The following is a 17054-nucleotide window of genomic DNA, read 5'->3' as shown; positions in this document are numbered from 1 at the left end:
AAAATTCGTCTCTCTGATACAAAGCGAACAACGTCAGGAATTCCCTCGCATCGAACTAATAATGGATTTGTTATCGGGCTGGGTGATGCAAATAATCCATATTGATCTACACGCGCGTGTCGCGTTGGGATACGATGAGCGCTGATTGGACAGTGTGTCAAGTTGCTGTTTTAAGATGACATAATCAATGCTTGAGTATTTTCCACCACGCTAGTTCTAAAATAGCTAGCGCAATCAAGCTGGAGGCGCGAAATTGGAGCGTTGAGCAGCTGCTTGTCACTCCATCGATCAACTGCTCCGGCATCGCTCACGCATCCCTTGAGTAGACAAGAATTGCATTTGACAACCTTGCTCCTTATTTCTGTGTAATCTAAGGAGCCATTTCCTGTCATCGCGGGCTTTTGCCTCGTGAAATTTTGACTTGGTTGGCCGGCTTCGAAGACCTCACCCGTTAACATGGAGGATTCAACCATGACCTCTGGCGACCTGGCTACTCAAGGCAATCCCGTGCCTACTGATCAAGAGGGCCAAACTGGCAGTGACTCTCAGTCCCCGGGCCGCGTTTCGGGTATTTATCCCTGTCAAATCACCTGCAAACCGCTCGCTGACTCTTATTCCTGATAAGCCTCCCAATCCAGGCCAATATCCTCTGATAAGAACGATCAAAATGGAGCTGCATCAGACAATCCTCTTGATGCGCCTGTATCGCCCAAACCTCAGAATGAACAGACTGAACCGGAGGACGAAGAGATGGGCGGAACAGAGCCAGACGGTGGAAAGGAGACCGGGCAAAGCGAACCCACAGGAGCTGCAGCCTCACAGGTAGATGGACCGAGCGATGCACCGGGCGACGAAGCAAAAACCACTGCAGAAACTTCGGCGCGCTCGAATCTAGTTTCTCAGACACATGCGATTATTCTTCCAAGCTACACATCGTGGTTTGATATGAACATCATCCATGATATGGAGAAAAAGGCTCTTCCCGAATTTTTCAATAACCGCAACCGTAGCAAAACACCATCTGTCTACAAGGACTATCGAGATTTCATGATCAACACTTATCGTCTGAATCCTGTCGAGTACCTTACGGTAACAGCGTGTCGGAGAAATCTTGCAGGAGACGTTTGCGCGATTATGCGTGTGCATTCCTTTTTAGAAAATTGGGGCTTAATAAATTATCAGGTATGTAACGTTAGAGTCAATGATAATCTCATAACTCACATATTCATTTAGGTTGAACCGAGCTCTCGCCCTTCCAACATTGGGCCACCGTTCACAGGCCATTTCAGAATTATTGCTGATACCCCTCGTGGCCTCCAACCTTTCCAGCCAGCACCCAACGCTTTCGTTACTCCAGGTAAACCCCATCCATCTACAGAGAAAGCCGCCGCAGCGGCGCCTCCTGTTAAGACCGATCTAAATCTTGAAATTCGCCGTAATATCTTCGATGACAAAGGGAAGGAAGTCACTAGTGATGATAAAGATAAACAAGACAAACAAACAAACGGTGATAAAACGGTCACCAACGGCACAAGCACCGACTATTCTGCCAAAGGCGTGGATGGTGCGGCACGAGCAAAGCAGATCGTGAATTGCCATTCCTGCGGAGTCGACTGCACTAGGATTAGATTTCATTACTCAAAATCTGCTCCAGTTTCGACTAGTGGTAACCCGGCAGACTTGAAATATGACCTCTGTCCTACTTGTTTCTTGCAAGGCCGTCTCCCTGCATCCCATCAGGCATCGGATTTCGTGAAGATGGAGGACTCCAGTTATACCACAATTCCAGACCGCGATAGGCCTTGGTCTGATTCCGAGACCCTTCTCCTCCTCGAAGCTTTGGAGAATTTTGATGACGACTGGCGAAAAGTGGAGCGACACGTTCGCACTCGTACGGCGGAGGAGTGCGTGATGAAGTTCTTACAACTGGAGATCGAACCTAATTACATAGACGATTCCGCAGAGAATGATCCGTTACAACAAGCATTGATGGCTGGACGAGATCCGATTAGTCAGTTGGAAAATCCAATTCTTTCAGTGATTGCACACTTGGCCCAATTGGCAGAGCCAACAGTTACAGCTGCGGCTGCGGGTCGCTCCATTGAAGAAATCAGGCGCTCGATGCGAAAGCAATTAGAAAAGGGGTCTACTGAGGAGACTTCCCCCGGGGAGAAGCCAGTGGAGAAGGATCGAAATGAAGAGGCACCACGTGCTGAAGACTCCATGGAGATCGATACTGCCAACGAGGGCGAATCGACCGCCGTGGTCTCAAGTTCGTCGAAAGAGAAGAAATCTACCCCTTCAATTCCGTCTATCGCCATTGCTACCTCTGCCGCTCGTGCTGGAGCGCTGGCCTCTCATGAAGAGCGTGAAATGACTCGACTTGTTGGAGCAGCGGTGAATATCACCTTGCAGAAGTTCGAACTGAAACTAGCACAATTTACAGAACTGGAGCAGATCCTTGATGCTGAACGTAAAGAGCTAGAGATTGCTCGACAACAATTGTTCCTTGACCGAATGGCGCTCAAAAACAGGATCAAGGAAGTGCAGGATGCATTCCAGGCCATAAGTCTCGAAGGACCGGAGGCCGCGGCAGTAAAAGCTGCCGAAGTTAGAACCCTTGGACAAGGAGCAGAGCAATACCAATTTCAGGCTCCTGGTGCGCAGTACGGAACAGTTCAGCCACTTAGTGCGGCAGGTGGTGACTACAAAGCTTTCGAGCTGTGAAGAGAGTAGAACACCCTCTCATGCATTCCAGGGGGGCTTGGATGGTGTCACTATGTTTTAGAACAAGCTATCGGCTGGCGTTTTACGTACCAGTGGTCTACTACTTTGTTTTACTTTTATTTCTGATGTTGTTTTCATGGTGAGGCGAGAATCTGGTACCGGTTTACGGGATTATGGGTTGTTTCAAGCCGGTGGCGCCATTTTGCAATTGGGGTTGCAAGTTCCCCGGAATCTCTTCTTCCTTTTCGGTTCGCTCAAGATTCACTTGGGCTGCTGCTTATGGACTTGTGTACTATCAGAAGTTTTAAGACAGATTTTGTTTTGTGTCAGTTATGGTGCTGGATGTTTTAGGCGTGAAACTTGGCCCTTTGAAAATTTTTTAATTCAATGAACTTTATGATTGTGATTGGAAATGTAAGGAATATCAAAGTTATGGATGAACTTTGATGGTGTATTGGAATCTCTGTGTAGGGTTGTATAGGGTATCTGATTGTTTATACATAGATTGGTGATTGCAGAGCTGCCTTGCTCTGTCCAGTATCCAGGCAATCACAGATTTGCCAGCACACAAAGCACGCAAATACGTTTCCACAATTGGGCCTGTGGCCCTGGTCCCCCATTTGTGGATATATCTCAGTCAATCTTGAGCCGTTTTCTGCTTCCATTTCCTCCCATCTCTTCATCAATGGCCACAGTACTTTGGCCGAAAGTCTCCCACTCCGCCTGGTATAAAATCCGACTTCTCCAATTGGAAATCTCCTGGGGCATTTTTCGTTTCGCAAAAAGTGTGTGCTCTATTTCCTCTTCTTTAACTTCCGGCTTAACATTATGATCCAAGGACTGGGGATCGGGTTTGCCTATCCAGCGCCATAGTTTCGATTCTTCCGCACGGCTCGCTTCTTGATCCAAGGCGTTGGCATGCTTTTCTTGCGCGTCCGAGAGATCGTCTTCCGCATCCATGGAGTCCTGAGCGGTAGAGGGAATTCTTCCACTTGTGTCCGACTCGAAGCCTTCGCCAGAATAACTCGAGCCTTCGGAAGCGGAGCTCATCGCTTGGGGCGCTGTCTTTATATACTCTGGGTCGATGTCGGATTTTGGGCCCAATAATGCGTCGAGTTCATCGTAGCTGAGAAGTACGGTTTTATAATTTTCTCCGCTGTCATGACGGATGTCAAGTGCACAACGCCGAGGAGCACTAGCCCAAAATTTCCTGGAGTTGGGCTCCATTTTTAGAATGTCCAATGCAGCAAATATATCCTCCTTCTTCACCACCTTCTTAGGATTAACATGGGAACGCTCTATTGCACGTATCCGCGACAATGCAAAAAAGATGGACGAGTGTACGATCCGACGGGTGATGCTAATAGTTAATGCGTAGAAGTCAGAAAAAGCATCACAGGTCAATGCCGGTGTTTCGTCCTCAAAGCATATTTGAGTCCAATTGTCTTCTAACCTCCTTTCCCCTGCATTCATGAAAACACGTTCGGATAGTCGGATCCAATTTGATATTTTTAGTAGCTTCGCTGTAGCAGATATGCTATGCATTTTGACGGTATTAACTTGGCCGTTACGATCGCCCTCTGCCAGTGATTTGGATTCAGTTTCCGGTTGCAACTCTACCTCGAATTCCGATGCTGGAATCACTCCTGGCTCTAGTGATTCTGGCTCCGGGTCCTTCTCTGATTCGGATTCTTCCTCCGGCTCCAGTACCTCTTCAACATAAGCGGCAACTTCATTGTCTATAAGCCAAAAATCTCCGTGTTTCCGCCTCCCTGCAACATTATGGGCCTGTTCGTCCCGTAGGGATAATGCGCTGGCAACATTTTCCAGCGCTAGGCAGCATTCCTTGCTAACCTCGTATGCGGCGGGAACGTCTGAGAGCGTGATATTTTTCACAGTCTCTTCTGTAACGTTATGCAGCTCAAAATTGCGGTGTAGTAGATCAAGGTAATGTCTCACTTCCATTTGGCTTTTGGTCCCGATGAAAGCTGCAATTTCTGGAATTGCGTCTTTTCCTTTCCTAGCGAGGGCTGTAAAGAATGCATTCTTCTCTTGTGGGGACCAGCTGATGATGCCGTACTGAGTACCGAAGAGCCTCGGTCCATCACCGTACTCAGGCCCACCAAGCATATCGTCAACCACTTCTTTGTAGAGGTCCGAGTATTTGCCAACAGGAAGCGTAGCTGCCGCTCGCAAGGCGAGACGTCGCGGCTTGAGGCGTTGCCTTTTGTGGCGTTGGGATACGTTTCCGTGCGATGTGCCATTATGGAGAGGCTTCGAATCGTGTAGGACATTTTGGTGTGGAGGGACAGAATGTCCAGAAGCTCCGGAGGGATTCCCATGCTGGGTGGTATCTTCTTCTTGTTCCTTCCCCTCTTCCTCCTCTTCAGGCTCATAGCTCATAGAAGAATCGCTCATTGTTCAGGCCTGGGCTTAACACAGGATCCCAACTTCGATTAGCAGGCTTCATTCGCACCGGAAAGAAGGAAGCAAGTGGATACATAACACTGCGAAGGATCATTTCATGAGTATATCATCTCTCATCTCATTAAGCACACAACAGATGATTGCTTGATTCACTTTTTGAGAAGTTTGGAGCTTGCTCTGGTTTGGGACCTTTTTGGGGGGAAGCTCCTTGTTTGCATAGTTTGTACGGTTTGCAGTGTCGCCACTTTCCCGCCGATCGTGTGCTTCGCAGCAGCAGCCGGACCGCAGAATGGCAACAAAAGCAGAAGTGAGCACTGGAACCCGCGATCATGGGAAATGCAGTGCCTTTCAAGGTGTACTGCAGTATTTAGGCCTGCTGGACGGCTTTGGCGAACAGGGCTCGCATTTCGCCGGTTTTACGCCCACATATCCGAGCATGATGAGCCTCCATTGATTCCAAACAGTGAAATTCGACTGCGTGATTACCAGGAGGAATGCATTCAGTCTGTGCTCTCGTATCTAGGAAAAGGCCACAAAAGACTTGGGGTTTCGTTGGCTACTGGAAGCGGAAAAACGGTAGGAGGTTTCTCCCTTGTTGGCAGTAAGCCATTGTTGTGCTAACATTCCTCAATCGCATAGGTCATATTCACTCAGTTAATTGACCGAGTCAAACCCCGCAAGCAGGATGCAAAACAAACTCTTATTTTAGTCCACCGAAAGGAGCTTGTTGAACAAGCTGCTAGGCACTGCATGCTGGCGTATCCAGAGAAAGTGATTGATATTGAGATGGCAAATAGTCATGCGACCGGGACCGCAGATATCACGATTGCTTCTATCCGTAGCCTTCTCTCCAAAGGGCGCATAGAGAAGTTTGATCCTGATAGATTTAAACTCGTGTTGGTAGACGAGGCACATCACATTGTGGCTCCAACTTATCTTGAAGTCCTAGAGCACTTTGGCTTGGATGAACCAAGTGACGACTCTCCAGCTTTAGTTGGGGTTTCGGCGACATTTTCACGATTCGACGGCTTGCAATTGGGTACGGCCATTGATCATATCGTATACCACAAAGACTACGTTGACATGATCGGAGAAAAATGGTTGGCCGATGCTCTTTTCACCACAGTACAGTCACATGTAGACCTATCCAAGGTCAAGGATGCGCAAAACGGCGATTTTCAGACCAAACAGCTATCAGCAGCAGTAAACACGGACAAGACAAATGAGATAACTGTTAAAGCTTGGTTTTCGCGTGCCGAAGGGAGGAAGTCCACACTTGCTTTTTGCGTTGACATTGAGCATGTCAAGTGTTTGACCGAAAAGTTTCGTTCCTACGGGATCGACGCTCGGTATATAACTAGCCAAACTCCAAAGGATATCCGCACGCAAGAGCTGGACGCGTTTAGGAACCATGAATACCCGGTTTTGCTTAACTGTGGCCTTTTCACCGAAGGTACCGATATACCAAACATTGATTGTGTGTTACTCGCCAGACCTACAAGATCCAAGAATCTGCTTGTGCAAATGATAGGTAGAGGGTTACGCTTGCATCCAGGAAAGCAAGACTGTCACATCATTGATATGGTTGCTGCATTGCAAACTGGAATTGTGACAACTCCAACTCTGTTTGGTCTTCATCCAGATGAGGGTCTTGATAAGGCATCTGTCGATGACATCGATAGGCTTAGGGAGAAACCCATAATACCTCAATTGAAAGGATCGAAACCTGATCCAAAGGGTGATATTGTTGTCGACTTCACAGATTATGATTCAGTGCATGACCTTATCCAGGACACCTCAGGGGAAAAGCATATTCGCTCACTCAGCAAAAATGCCTGGGTGAAAATCAGCGAAGATCGATACATACTCACGGCCCCTCCAGGCAGGTTAGTTATTGCCAGAGATGACTCAGGACTCTTCTCGGTATCTCAGGTAATGGCGCTCCCGCCTAGTGCAAAATCAAAAAGCCCGTTCGGCCGCCCGAAAGAGGTGGCATCCTCATTACCGCTTGCAGAAGCGGTGCATGCTGCCGATACTCTCGCTGGTCGTATCTTCGGTCCAATATTTGTGGCTCTATGGCAACCATGGCGGAAGAAGCCAGCCAGTCCGGGTCAAATTGGATTTTTGAAGAAGGCTCTTGATTTTGAGGATGATCTCCTACCTGAGTATATAACGAAGGGTCAAGCTGCAGACATGATTACAAAGCTCAAGCATGGTGCTCGAGGGCACTTCAAAGACCTTCTTTCGATGAAGCGCCGCATTGATCGGGACAAGGCAAAGGATGCAAGGTTTGAAGAGCTGAAAGGTCGAGAAGAGGTTAAGGTCGGACCATTGAATTAAACTTCAGGGTGGCGTTTCTATTGTGTTTTATGACACTTTGGAAGAGCCTGTTTGTACTCCGTATATTAGGTGCATAAGGCTGTTTTATATTAATTATTCAACAGTTCTCAAAACGTTTTCTCCGTAGACCCAGCCTGCCGTCGCGATGTCCGCGCGGAGAATTTTTGCCCCTTGCGTGGTGGTCCGTGCGCACTTCCCGTCTTTTTTGTTGATGGCGTCGTAATGGGTTCTTGGTGCAAGGTGAACTCCTGCATCGGCTCTGTTCCCCTCCCACAGGCTCCTCCTCTCCCGCTGCTCTGCTCTGACAAAAATTTATGGCCATTTCGGCCCTTCATCTTTGTGTTGAATCACCGATCCTGCAACTCGGGGCTGGGCAGGACGAGCAGATGCGCAGATGCAAGGACGCCCCAACGGAGCTTCAGGTGATCCCAATCCCAGGAACGATACCTCCGTGACCATCGATTCCGACTCCGACAATGGAAGTAGGCATAGGATTGCCGAAGTTCGTGGTTCCTCGCCGTCTCAAATAGTGCCGGAGAAAGCTACGATATTGAATGACAAGGTTAAAGCCGGCCCATGCCTGTCAACGGAGAAAGACCTTGGGATCCGGAAGCAACTCGCGCTTTCTCATACGGAATCAATTATTGCGTCCAATCCAATCGCCGTGATGCCCCTCGAGTCCCCAAAGCAGCGGCTAGCGATGGAGAGCTCCACGGAATCACACAGGCTGCGCCGGGCTCGAACTCGCAACCCGTGGATTTGCTCAGGGCTGGTCCTCTTTGTCACCGTGTCTGCTCTTCTCATCCTTTCAATTATCGTATACTCTTACCAGAGTCTTCAAGTTGATCCGCAAGGGTGCAGAACGCCGAGTATGCGGCCGACCTACATAAAGCTCGTTGGGTTTGATTCGGAACACACACGCTTCGCTAGCAAGTATGGTCTTTACCTCTACCGGGAAAGAGGGGTGGATGAATACAGCGAAGAGGATATTGGGGTATGGAGTCTCCTATGGTGGCTTTTTTGGAAATTGTTCTGACACCATCTCACAGATTAAGGGCGTGCCGGTTCTTTTTTTGCCTGGGAACGCAGGAAGCTATAAACAAGGCCGTTCCCTCGCGTCCGAGGCCTCCTTATACTTTCACGACGTCTTGCAATATCATCAGGAACGACTCAAAACAGGTGTGCGGGGTCTGGACTTCTTCATGGCGGACTTCAACGAAGATATGGCTGCTTTTCATGGGCAGACCCTTCTCGATCAAGCGGAGTATGTGAACGATGCATTGGCCTATATTCTCTCTTTATACCACGACCCGCGTCGGCCAGGCAGAGACCTCAACCTTCCCGACCCGACATCTGTGATACTTATCGGTCATTCAATGGGTGGTATTGTTGCCCGTACGGTCCTTACCATGTCAAATTATCAAACAAACTCTGTCAACACAATTATTACGATGTCGACGCCTCACGCGAGACCTCCCGTTTCATTCGATTCCGATCTCGTTCATACATATAAACAAGTTAACAACTATTGGCGCGAAGCTTACTCACAAAAGTGGGCCAATAACAACCCCCTGTGGCATGTCACTTTGATTTCAATTGCTGGAGGAGGTGGTGATACGATCGTCCCTTCAGATTATACCAGTCTCTCTTCTCTTGTTCCTGAAACGCATGGCTTTACGGTCTTTACCACCACTATACCTAATGTTTGGACAGGGATGGATCACCTTTCCATCGCTTGGTGCGATTCATTTAGGAAAGTTATCATAAGGTCTCTGTTTGACGTTATTGATGTTAGGCGCTCCTCTCAAACCAAGCAGCGAGCCGATCGCATGAGCGTGTTCAAGAAATGGTATTTGACTGGCATGGAAGTTTCTGCAGAGAGAAAACTGCCGAGAAAAGGTACCGACAATTGTCTCCTTAAATTTGCTTAGGCTGACATGTTTTTAGAACATACCACACTTTTGACACTTGGTGACGACACAAAATCTAAATCTATCCTACGACAAGATGAAAAACTTACCCTCCGTGGATTTGGACACCGTAAAGGGCCTAATTCCCACCTCATGCCTATTCCTCCTCGTGGAGGTGTTCCAGGGAAGAAACTCACCCTTTTGACGGACCAGAAACTTAACTCCATGGAGACCAACCGAAAATTGGATGTGTTGTTCTGCAGTGATTTCCCCTTACGAGCGGGACAATCCGCAACTCTTCCTTCATTGAACCTCGATCTCTCTGGAGGGAGTGCAAGCTCGATCCGACTAGTTTGCAAAAGTGCTGCAGAAGATGTGATTTCCCTTCCAACATCTACATCCTCTTCAAAGTTTGCATTTGACAATGTTCCTTCCCTGTCCTATTTGCAGTATGATCTCGAAGACCTCACGGAATATCAGTTCGTGGTGGTGATTGACAAAGCCGAGACACGATATCCCGGTTGGCTACATGCGGAATTCTCAGACAGTTCTGATTCTGTAATTCCCACTAGGGTTGGGCTTGGCAGATTACTGAGTGCAGGTCTGAATATTAGACTTCCTGCAGAAAGACCGATGGTTATTGATATAAAAGTTCCTGCACTTCATTCAAGTCTACTCGCATATAAGCTGCACGTTGAAAGCAAGGACTGTGATGGAACTGAGCTCTTTAAGCCGATGGTGCGGCAATACATCTCGGGTCCCTACGAATCGAAATTTTTCGTCAATGTGAGAGATGCCGAAATCAACCTTCACGGAATTGCGCCGTATATGCCTCCGCATATTGGAGACAATGCTGCCGCCACTGGAATCTCCTTTCAACTTTGGTCTGATGCATCCTGCAATGGACCGCTGCAACTCTCGCTGAAAGTTGATGTTCTCGGGAGTATGGGAAAGCTCGCAATGCGTTATCGTACAGTGTTCGCGGCCTTTCCTCTGCTTGTGGTGTCACTTGTCTTGCGGCAGCAATTCAAAGTATACAATCAAACAGGTAAGCTAATAGATATTGTTTGCTGATATGTAGAAACTAACTGGTTCAGGTATTTTTATCAGCTTTATGCAAGCATTGGACCTATGCATTCGATCGTCTATACCGTTACTTTTTCTCGGCCTTACTTTCCTGGCGTCTTCGTTGGCAACGTCAAAAAATACTCTATCCAAAAGCGCATCGCCGAATGCTGGGTCCAACTCAACGGAGTCTGTTATCGATTTCTCCGCCAACGATCTCCTCTTAGGGTCGCAAGATGCCTTCTTCTGGTTTTTAGTGCCACTATTCGGCATCATTAGCATCGGTACATGTGTTATTGTTAACTATGTTGCGATGATCCTTATTCATGCGCTTGGGGCGATCCGCGCGATCCTGATGTCTCGTAAAGGCTACATCAAGCACGATGAACGAGGGTAAGCCGTTGTTGGTTAGAGGTGCTGTAATTGTCCTTGCTAACCTCTAATTTAGCAATACATCGATATTTTGGTCTTTATCGACGAAAAATCGAGTAATCAACACCGCTGTGCTCCTCTTATTTGTTGCAACTTTCATACCATATCAATTTGCGTACGTTGTTGCGTGTGTTGTCCAACTTGTAACGTGTGTCCAGGCATCCTGGCACGCTCGGGAAACAGTAAGACCTCTTACCCATTCCTTACCCTCCCGATGCGGTGCTAACTACGGAAAAAGCGATCAGCGTCACATTCCAGCTTTTATAACTATGTTCATTCCATTTTCATTCTGATGATCTGGATCCTTCCTATCAATGTGCTTGTTCTCATTGTCTGGATTCATGATCTGGCCGTTCACTGGCTTACGCCGTTTTCCTCGAACCATAACGTGTTTTCTATATTGCCGTTTATGCTCCTTGTCGAAACATTGACATGTGGAACTATGATACCAAGGATTACGACTCAGTATGTTCAGGTCGCTTCCAGCTAAGGGTTCGCTACTAACACGCATAATTTTAGTTTGCGACACATCACCTATGTCCTGTTCTTCTTCCTCGCTGCCTACTCCGCTATATATGGCGTAACATATGCATATCTTCTCCACCATATCACCAACTTAGTGATTGCATGGCTGGTGGGAATTCATTTCTTCGCGGGCGGGTTTTCGCTTCGAAACTTAAGCCGGGTAATCAACGACTCTGATGGGGTACCCAACGGATCCCCCATAACCGATGGGCACATAAAAAAGTTACCATAAACGATAACTTTCGTCCTTTTCTCTTAAAATACGGCATTCTCGTTTCCAAAAGATTATTCATAATATATAGACATTTCTTGCATGAACTGGCATGCTTGTGTGATTGGTTTTGTTTTCTGTACTATAGTTTCGCTTTTTGCCCCTCTGCTAATCATCTCCATGCAGTACACTTCTACTGTCATGGTTTGGTTTAGGTGCTCTTCCAGTACGTGCACCTATCCCTCCGTGGGCTCTGTATTATACGTCTCGTCTTTGCCACTTTCTTGTTCGCGAAGCCGCCCGCTGAGTATCCTTCGTGGAATTTTCAGAGCTTCTATCAACTCTTGTTTTAGCGGGTGCATGGAGTTATGATAGGAAATCGGGTTTGTGACTCGCTGGACCAACAACCATCATGACACGGGACGAAAGGTGTGAACCGTTTTTTGTGAGGATTTTCTCTAGGGATAGGGTATTCCCCCAGTTGCTGGGCTTTTTCTGTTTTGTTATGGATCCCTAGTGCCCTATCTTGTCTGATTCTCCGACTGGCGGATTATTTTTGATAAGAGATCTCAAGACACGTTGACTATGACTCCATCGTAGGTGTTTGCAGAAGCTCTCGTATATGCTTCGTAAATACCAATAATGCACGAATAACATTAATTGAGTTCGTTCCTCTGCGGGCGCAAAACAATTCTTGAAATATGCCAATGTTGATATATAGGCAATATAGACATTAAATTTAAACATGGTAGCAGTTACCTCCAAAAACCGATGCTGATCCGAGTCCATCAACGTCATGGATTAAAACTATGAATAAAGCCAATGGATAAGAAGCAGAAGACCCCCACCCAAAGATGAGATACTCAGTTTGTTAAGGTCACCATCCGGTTCATCCACTTCTCCGCGCCTGTTTTCAAAACTTGCTCAAATATCCATTCCCCCACATCCGCCCTCTGGATAGTGTACCCAACCGCAGGCTTATCCTCTGTCCCCACACGCAAGGTCTTCCAACCTCTCCCGCTAGTAATATTATGATCACCCGTCAAAAGTGATGGCCGCACGGAGACGAACCCTCTCAAAGGCCGATCAGAAGGATCTGTAGTATCCATGCTGGAGATTATAGCTCTTTCCATTTTCCGCTTGTCTTGATGTGGGACGGCAAGAAAGTAGTGATAAAATAGACGGAAAAGGAATGGGACATCCTCAGCAGCTAAAGAAATTCCCGTGGTGGAGATGATTGCTAGAAGTGGCTTTTGCTGGTCTTGGGAGCGCTGGGAAGACTGGAGCTCCCGGATTGCGCTGAGGAGCACGTTCGTGCTTTGTTCGCAAATGTGCGGGTTATCCAGTGTCACAGGTGTCAAGGCAGAGAGCTGCAGCTTGGGTGAGCCGCCGAGTCCCGAAATTATGGTGGAGACCATCCTCCCGTTATTTGGCCCAGGGACAAGGGCCCGTTTGACGGCGGCGATGTCTGTTGCATCGCCCTGGATGACGGTTAGGTTGCTGTCAATTGTAAATCGGTCGATGCCCTGGGAGAGCAAGAGGTTGATGAGCTTGGGAGGAATTCGAGCGAGCGCTGCAGCTTTGTAGCCAGCTTTGAGCGTGTGAACGAGGCAGGCGTTTGCACAGCCGCCGGTTGCGCCAAAGAAGGCAACAGGAATATATGGTGAATCAGTCATCGGGTCTCAAAATTGTGATGGTTAACTATTGATGGCATTCAGCAGACTCTTTGAAAGAAACCCCGCAATATTGAACATTTTGGTTATCTTGTAGGGAGCTTTGTTGCGCTTTAATCAACTAACTAGCTAGAGCCGTTGGACGCCAGTTCTTGTTGGTGTCAATGCGCAACTTAAACCCCGTGAATGCATTCTCCACCAAGGCTGCAATATTAAATTATAGGAATATGACACACAAAATCTGGAACCTGTATGGAGTTGCCTTGAGAATCTCTTAAGGAAAAAAAGAAAAAGGAGAAAACAGCCCATCACGGGATATGAAAGATATAAATATAATTCCGCTTCCTTTGGGCGCGGGATGTATTTACAAAAGCCATATATGAATCAATTGAATATTCGACCCCATTCGCCATATTCGAAGGCATCGAGGTTGGAATACTGCACATGATAGACCAATCATAGCATATACTTGAACAATGGCGAACGGTCACCCTTTGCAGTTCCTCATCAGTGTATTTCCTCTAGCGTCATCTTCGTCTTGCGCCTATTAATCCTGATATAAGCCAACTCCAATGTGATAGTGGCCACAATTCCTGCACACGCGAAAGCAAATGATGATCCAAAGCCGGTTGGGTATTTTGGCTTCTCTTTCTCGATGTAGATGAAAGAACCGGGAATACCACCCAAGTTGCCAATGGAGATCATATATGCGATGCCCATGGCCCTCTTTCTTGCGCCTGCGAGGTTATTGACTGTCCAAGCGTTTATGCCAGGAGTGATCGGATAAAAGCCAACACACGCGAACATAATCGCAAAATAACACGCAGCCACGTTGTCTTTGAAATTTTCCGCCTTCGAGAAGAGGATGGCGAAAGCGATGACAACACAAACTAGCCGAAAATAATGAACGGGAAACGCCATTTACACCGATCGGAGAGAAGGGAAGATACGTAGGTGACCAAGCCGCCGAGCATGTATGGCGGAACTGTGAGTGACTGGGCTTTGGCTGAGCTGTATCCCATATTCTTGATGATCTGAGGCATGGTAAACTTCAGCCCGTAGTTTGGCACGGCGTTACCCCAGAAATTTATGATTTGCAGATAGAGTTGCCAGTCAGTTACAACCTGCCATAGGGTACTCCAATCGAACTTGCCGGGATCCTCGTCGACAACAACACGACCTCTTTGAGCACGCTGACGAAGCTCAAGATATCTAATCTCATCTGGTTCTAACCAGCGCTTAGAGAGGGCCGGAGAATCCACCAAAGCGAAGAAGGCGAAAGCACTCAGTGCAATAGAAGCCAGGCCCTCGATGATGAAAATCCATCTCCAGCCATTGTAGCCTCCAATACCTCGCATTTTTGCAATGGCAAAGGCTAGAAGACCTGAAAACGCGCCTGACAGCGCACTGGCACAATAAATAGTGCAATTCGAAGCTGGGTTTCGCCAGGGAGGTACCACCTAGATACTAGTAGAACCGCACCAGGGAAGAAGCCAGCCCTATCATGAGGAAATTAATAAAGTAGGAAGCTTGGAAAAGGAGAAATCCCTCACTCACTCAAATATTCCAACGGCAAGGCGCGTTGCGACCAGCCCTCCGAAATTGTTGACAACGCCCGTTAAGGTCATAGCAATGCCCCAGCCGACGGTAATAATGCCGATGTAGGTGGAGGGCCGTTTGAACCTCGAAAGGAGAACATTACTAGGAACCTCTGTTGTCTAGTCAGTGGAACCATCGTGAAGTGAGTAGGACTGCGCATCACATACCACAAATCACATAGGGAAGAAAGAATATTGACACTGCAAAGCTGTATTGAGTACCGCTTAACTTCAAGTCAGTTAACAGCCCCTCGATCTTCGCATTCCCTGTTCAGAGTCAGCAACGATACCATGGAACGCGGCGCCCATAAAGACTTACCAATATTGGCGCGGTCGATGTATGCACAAAGGTATAACACCATGAGCATGGGACATAGATGCCAATCGATCTATCGGAGAAAGGGTAAGATATTGAGCAATGTGCATGGGATAGGAGGATTACTTTGCGAATGCATTTCTTTCTTCGCTCCTCGGAGAAGTTTGCGAGAAAAGAAGCCACTTCAGGAGTCAATCCAGCATGGATATACGTTTGCTCAAGGCTAGATTCCACATTCTTCTCCCTGGGCCGCTCCAGAGAGGGATTCTCAACTTCTTCAACGCTGGCGGATTTGGTGTCCATCGTTTCAACTTAACACTATCTTCCCGGACACTTGCAGATGCTCGGGTATAAGACGTCTCTGCAATGACCAATGTGTATTCGAACCTGGGGAACAGGTTACTTTTGTACGGCCCACGAGCATATGCCATCTCGGCCATTTCACAATATTTTGCCGACCAAGCAAGGCATCTTATTTTTTGCGGGGTAGCGTGATATTAGGAGTATGGAGGCTCCAAAAACTCGGGGAAATCGAAGATTTGGCATGACGATCTAGGAATTCAAGCGGCTTGAAAATAGAATGAGAATCTTATTTCGCCTTTTGATACCGCGGAAGTTGGTTCAATGCACACTTGATCCATGGGGATATCCACATTTTACTTGGGATTGACAAGGAGATAGCCCAGACGAGTTACAAGCAACTATAGACTTTCGGTGAGGGATGAACGAAGTACGGCGGTAGGGACCGAAACATACTTGAGAGTGCGGAGGGCGTGCTTCAAGGCCATTTCGAGGGGAGGATATCAAATCCACCTAAGCTTTAGTAGTCAAAACCCCACTAGCCAATTAACGACACCAAAGCCCGTGTAAGGATTAGGAATGTATAAAGTCAGTAGTTTTGACCGTAAAATCGAAGATACCCTTTAGTTATCGGCCGCGTTTTCCTCACATGATCTAGAAGACTCCTATCCAGGATGGAAACGGGAACGGGCCATCGTCACCATGGTTTAGGAGAGCAACTCGTATGGATGGAGGGTTACTCTCCGTTTCTTACGCTTCCAGCCAGCCAATTGCAAGTAGGTAGTCCAGACTAAGCTAATGCCTCTGGATCTCGAGGAAGGGAAGCACAGACGCTATGGGAGATCTTAATGCTTGGCCTCCATCGTGCACCGGAATGAGAAATCGATGACTCCATATCGTCTCTCGGGCAATTTCGTTCAGCCAGACAAGAGCTACTCAGTCTTTTTTCTAGAGTCAGGAGTGGTGTGCGGTAGGATCAGTGAGTGAGGTTGCGGATGGGTAGAGTTGCCTGGCCTGGCGGTGGTTGCGAAGCACTAGCTGGTTAGTTAAGTATTTTAGAGTTTCAACGGGTCATCACGTCAACCACCAGCCCAACCCAACACGGAAAACTATCGAAGTTCGAACAGACCCTGTAAGTGCTCATCATTCCCTGTTTGGCATGATGGAGTTTGCTGAAACCTTTCCGGCATGTTGGAAAGTGGAGAAATGCGTACTTGTGGGATCTCGGGACTGAACACTTCACCGAATGAATATCTCGGTAGTTCGACAGAGCAATGATTGAGGCGAAGCTGCTAAAGGTGCTGTAGGTCAAAATTCGTCCAAGTCTGCTATGTTAAATTGTTCTTCTCCTTAATTGTTGTTACGACGCTAGCCTTTTTTCAGGGGCGGCAACTGGCAGTTTCAGCAGTTCTATCAGGTTACCGGTATTACAATCTGAGCACAAGTTGGGGAGATATCGATGTTTCTCTTCATCCCGAGAGCAGGGCCCGACAGGTGTGTATATTCGGAGAGCGCTCGGGCCAATAAGCT

General features: G+C 47.5%; 8 protein-coding genes across 8 annotated transcripts; 4 read left to right on the top strand and 4 right to left on the bottom strand.

The window, feature by feature from the left end:
- Positions 1-390: 390 nt before the first annotated feature.
- Positions 391-3120, top strand: D8B26_000296 (uncharacterized protein). Its single transcript, XM_003067514.2, has 3 exons — positions 391-568; positions 626-1182; positions 1234-3120. The coding sequence occupies exons 1-3, from the start codon at positions 457-459 to the stop codon at positions 2725-2727; spliced, it is 2163 nt and encodes a 720-aa protein (XP_003067560.2). The 5' UTR covers positions 391-456; the 3' UTR covers positions 2728-3120.
- A 53-nt stretch (positions 3121-3173) lies between these two features.
- On the bottom strand, positions 3174-5290 carry D8B26_000295 (uncharacterized protein). The gene has a single exon (XM_003067515.2). The coding sequence runs from the start codon at positions 5143-5145 to the stop codon at positions 3361-3363; it is 1785 nt and encodes a 594-aa protein (XP_003067561.2). The 5' UTR covers positions 5146-5290; the 3' UTR covers positions 3174-3360.
- Positions 5291-5444: 154 nt separating this feature from the next.
- Positions 5445-7576, top strand: D8B26_000294 (uncharacterized protein). Its single transcript, XM_003067516.2, has 2 exons — positions 5445-5730; positions 5794-7576. Exons 1-2 carry the CDS (start codon positions 5491-5493, stop codon positions 7492-7494), a joined length of 1941 nt encoding a protein of 646 aa, XP_003067562.1. The 5' UTR covers positions 5445-5490; the 3' UTR covers positions 7495-7576.
- Positions 7577-7869: 293 nt separating this feature from the next.
- On the top strand, positions 7870-10863 carry BST1_2 (GPI inositol deacylase). Its single transcript, XM_066123180.1, has 3 exons — positions 7870-8488; positions 8544-9393; positions 9442-10863. Exons 1-3 carry the CDS (start codon positions 7889-7891, stop codon positions 10476-10478), a joined length of 2487 nt encoding a protein of 828 aa, XP_065979254.1. The 5' UTR covers positions 7870-7888; the 3' UTR covers positions 10479-10863.
- Positions 10519-11693, top strand: BST1_1 (GPI inositol deacylase; the record flags this gene model as incomplete). Its single annotated transcript, XM_003067517.2, has 4 exons — positions 10519-10862; positions 10918-11083; positions 11140-11366; positions 11421-11693. The coding sequence occupies 4 exons, from the start codon at positions 10519-10521 to the stop codon at positions 11656-11658; spliced, it is 975 nt and encodes a 324-aa protein (XP_003067563.2). The 3' UTR covers positions 11659-11693.
- A 681-nt stretch (positions 11694-12374) lies between these two features.
- D8B26_000291 (uncharacterized protein) lies at positions 12375-13313 on the bottom strand (the record flags this gene model as incomplete). Its single annotated transcript, XM_003067518.2, has 1 exon — positions 12375-13313. One exon carries the CDS (start codon positions 13311-13313, stop codon positions 12501-12503), a length of 813 nt encoding a protein of 270 aa, XP_003067564.1. The 3' UTR covers positions 12375-12500.
- A 422-nt stretch (positions 13314-13735) lies between these two features.
- Positions 13736-14697, bottom strand: D8B26_000290 (uncharacterized protein). Its single transcript, XM_066123179.1, has one exon. It carries the CDS (start codon positions 14666-14668, stop codon positions 14201-14203), a length of 468 nt encoding a protein of 155 aa, XP_065979253.1. The 5' UTR covers positions 14669-14697; the 3' UTR covers positions 13736-14200.
- A 166-nt stretch (positions 14698-14863) lies between these two features.
- D8B26_000289 (uncharacterized protein) lies at positions 14864-15527 on the bottom strand (the record flags this gene model as incomplete). Its single annotated transcript, XM_003067519.2, has 4 exons — positions 14864-15021; positions 15077-15175; positions 15228-15297; positions 15351-15527. The coding sequence occupies 4 exons, from the start codon at positions 15525-15527 to the stop codon at positions 14864-14866; spliced, it is 504 nt and encodes a 167-aa protein (XP_003067565.2).
- Between the last annotated feature and the right edge of the window lie 1527 nt (positions 15528-17054).

This window comes from Coccidioides posadasii, chromosome 1, assembly GCF_018416015.2.
Source record: "Coccidioides posadasii str. Silveira chromosome 1, complete sequence".
NCBI lineage: Eukaryota > Fungi > Ascomycota > Eurotiomycetes > Onygenales > Onygenaceae > Coccidioides > Coccidioides posadasii.
The sequence above is the reverse complement of the archived record's forward strand: the minus strand, read 5'-3'. Positions and strand labels throughout refer to the sequence as shown.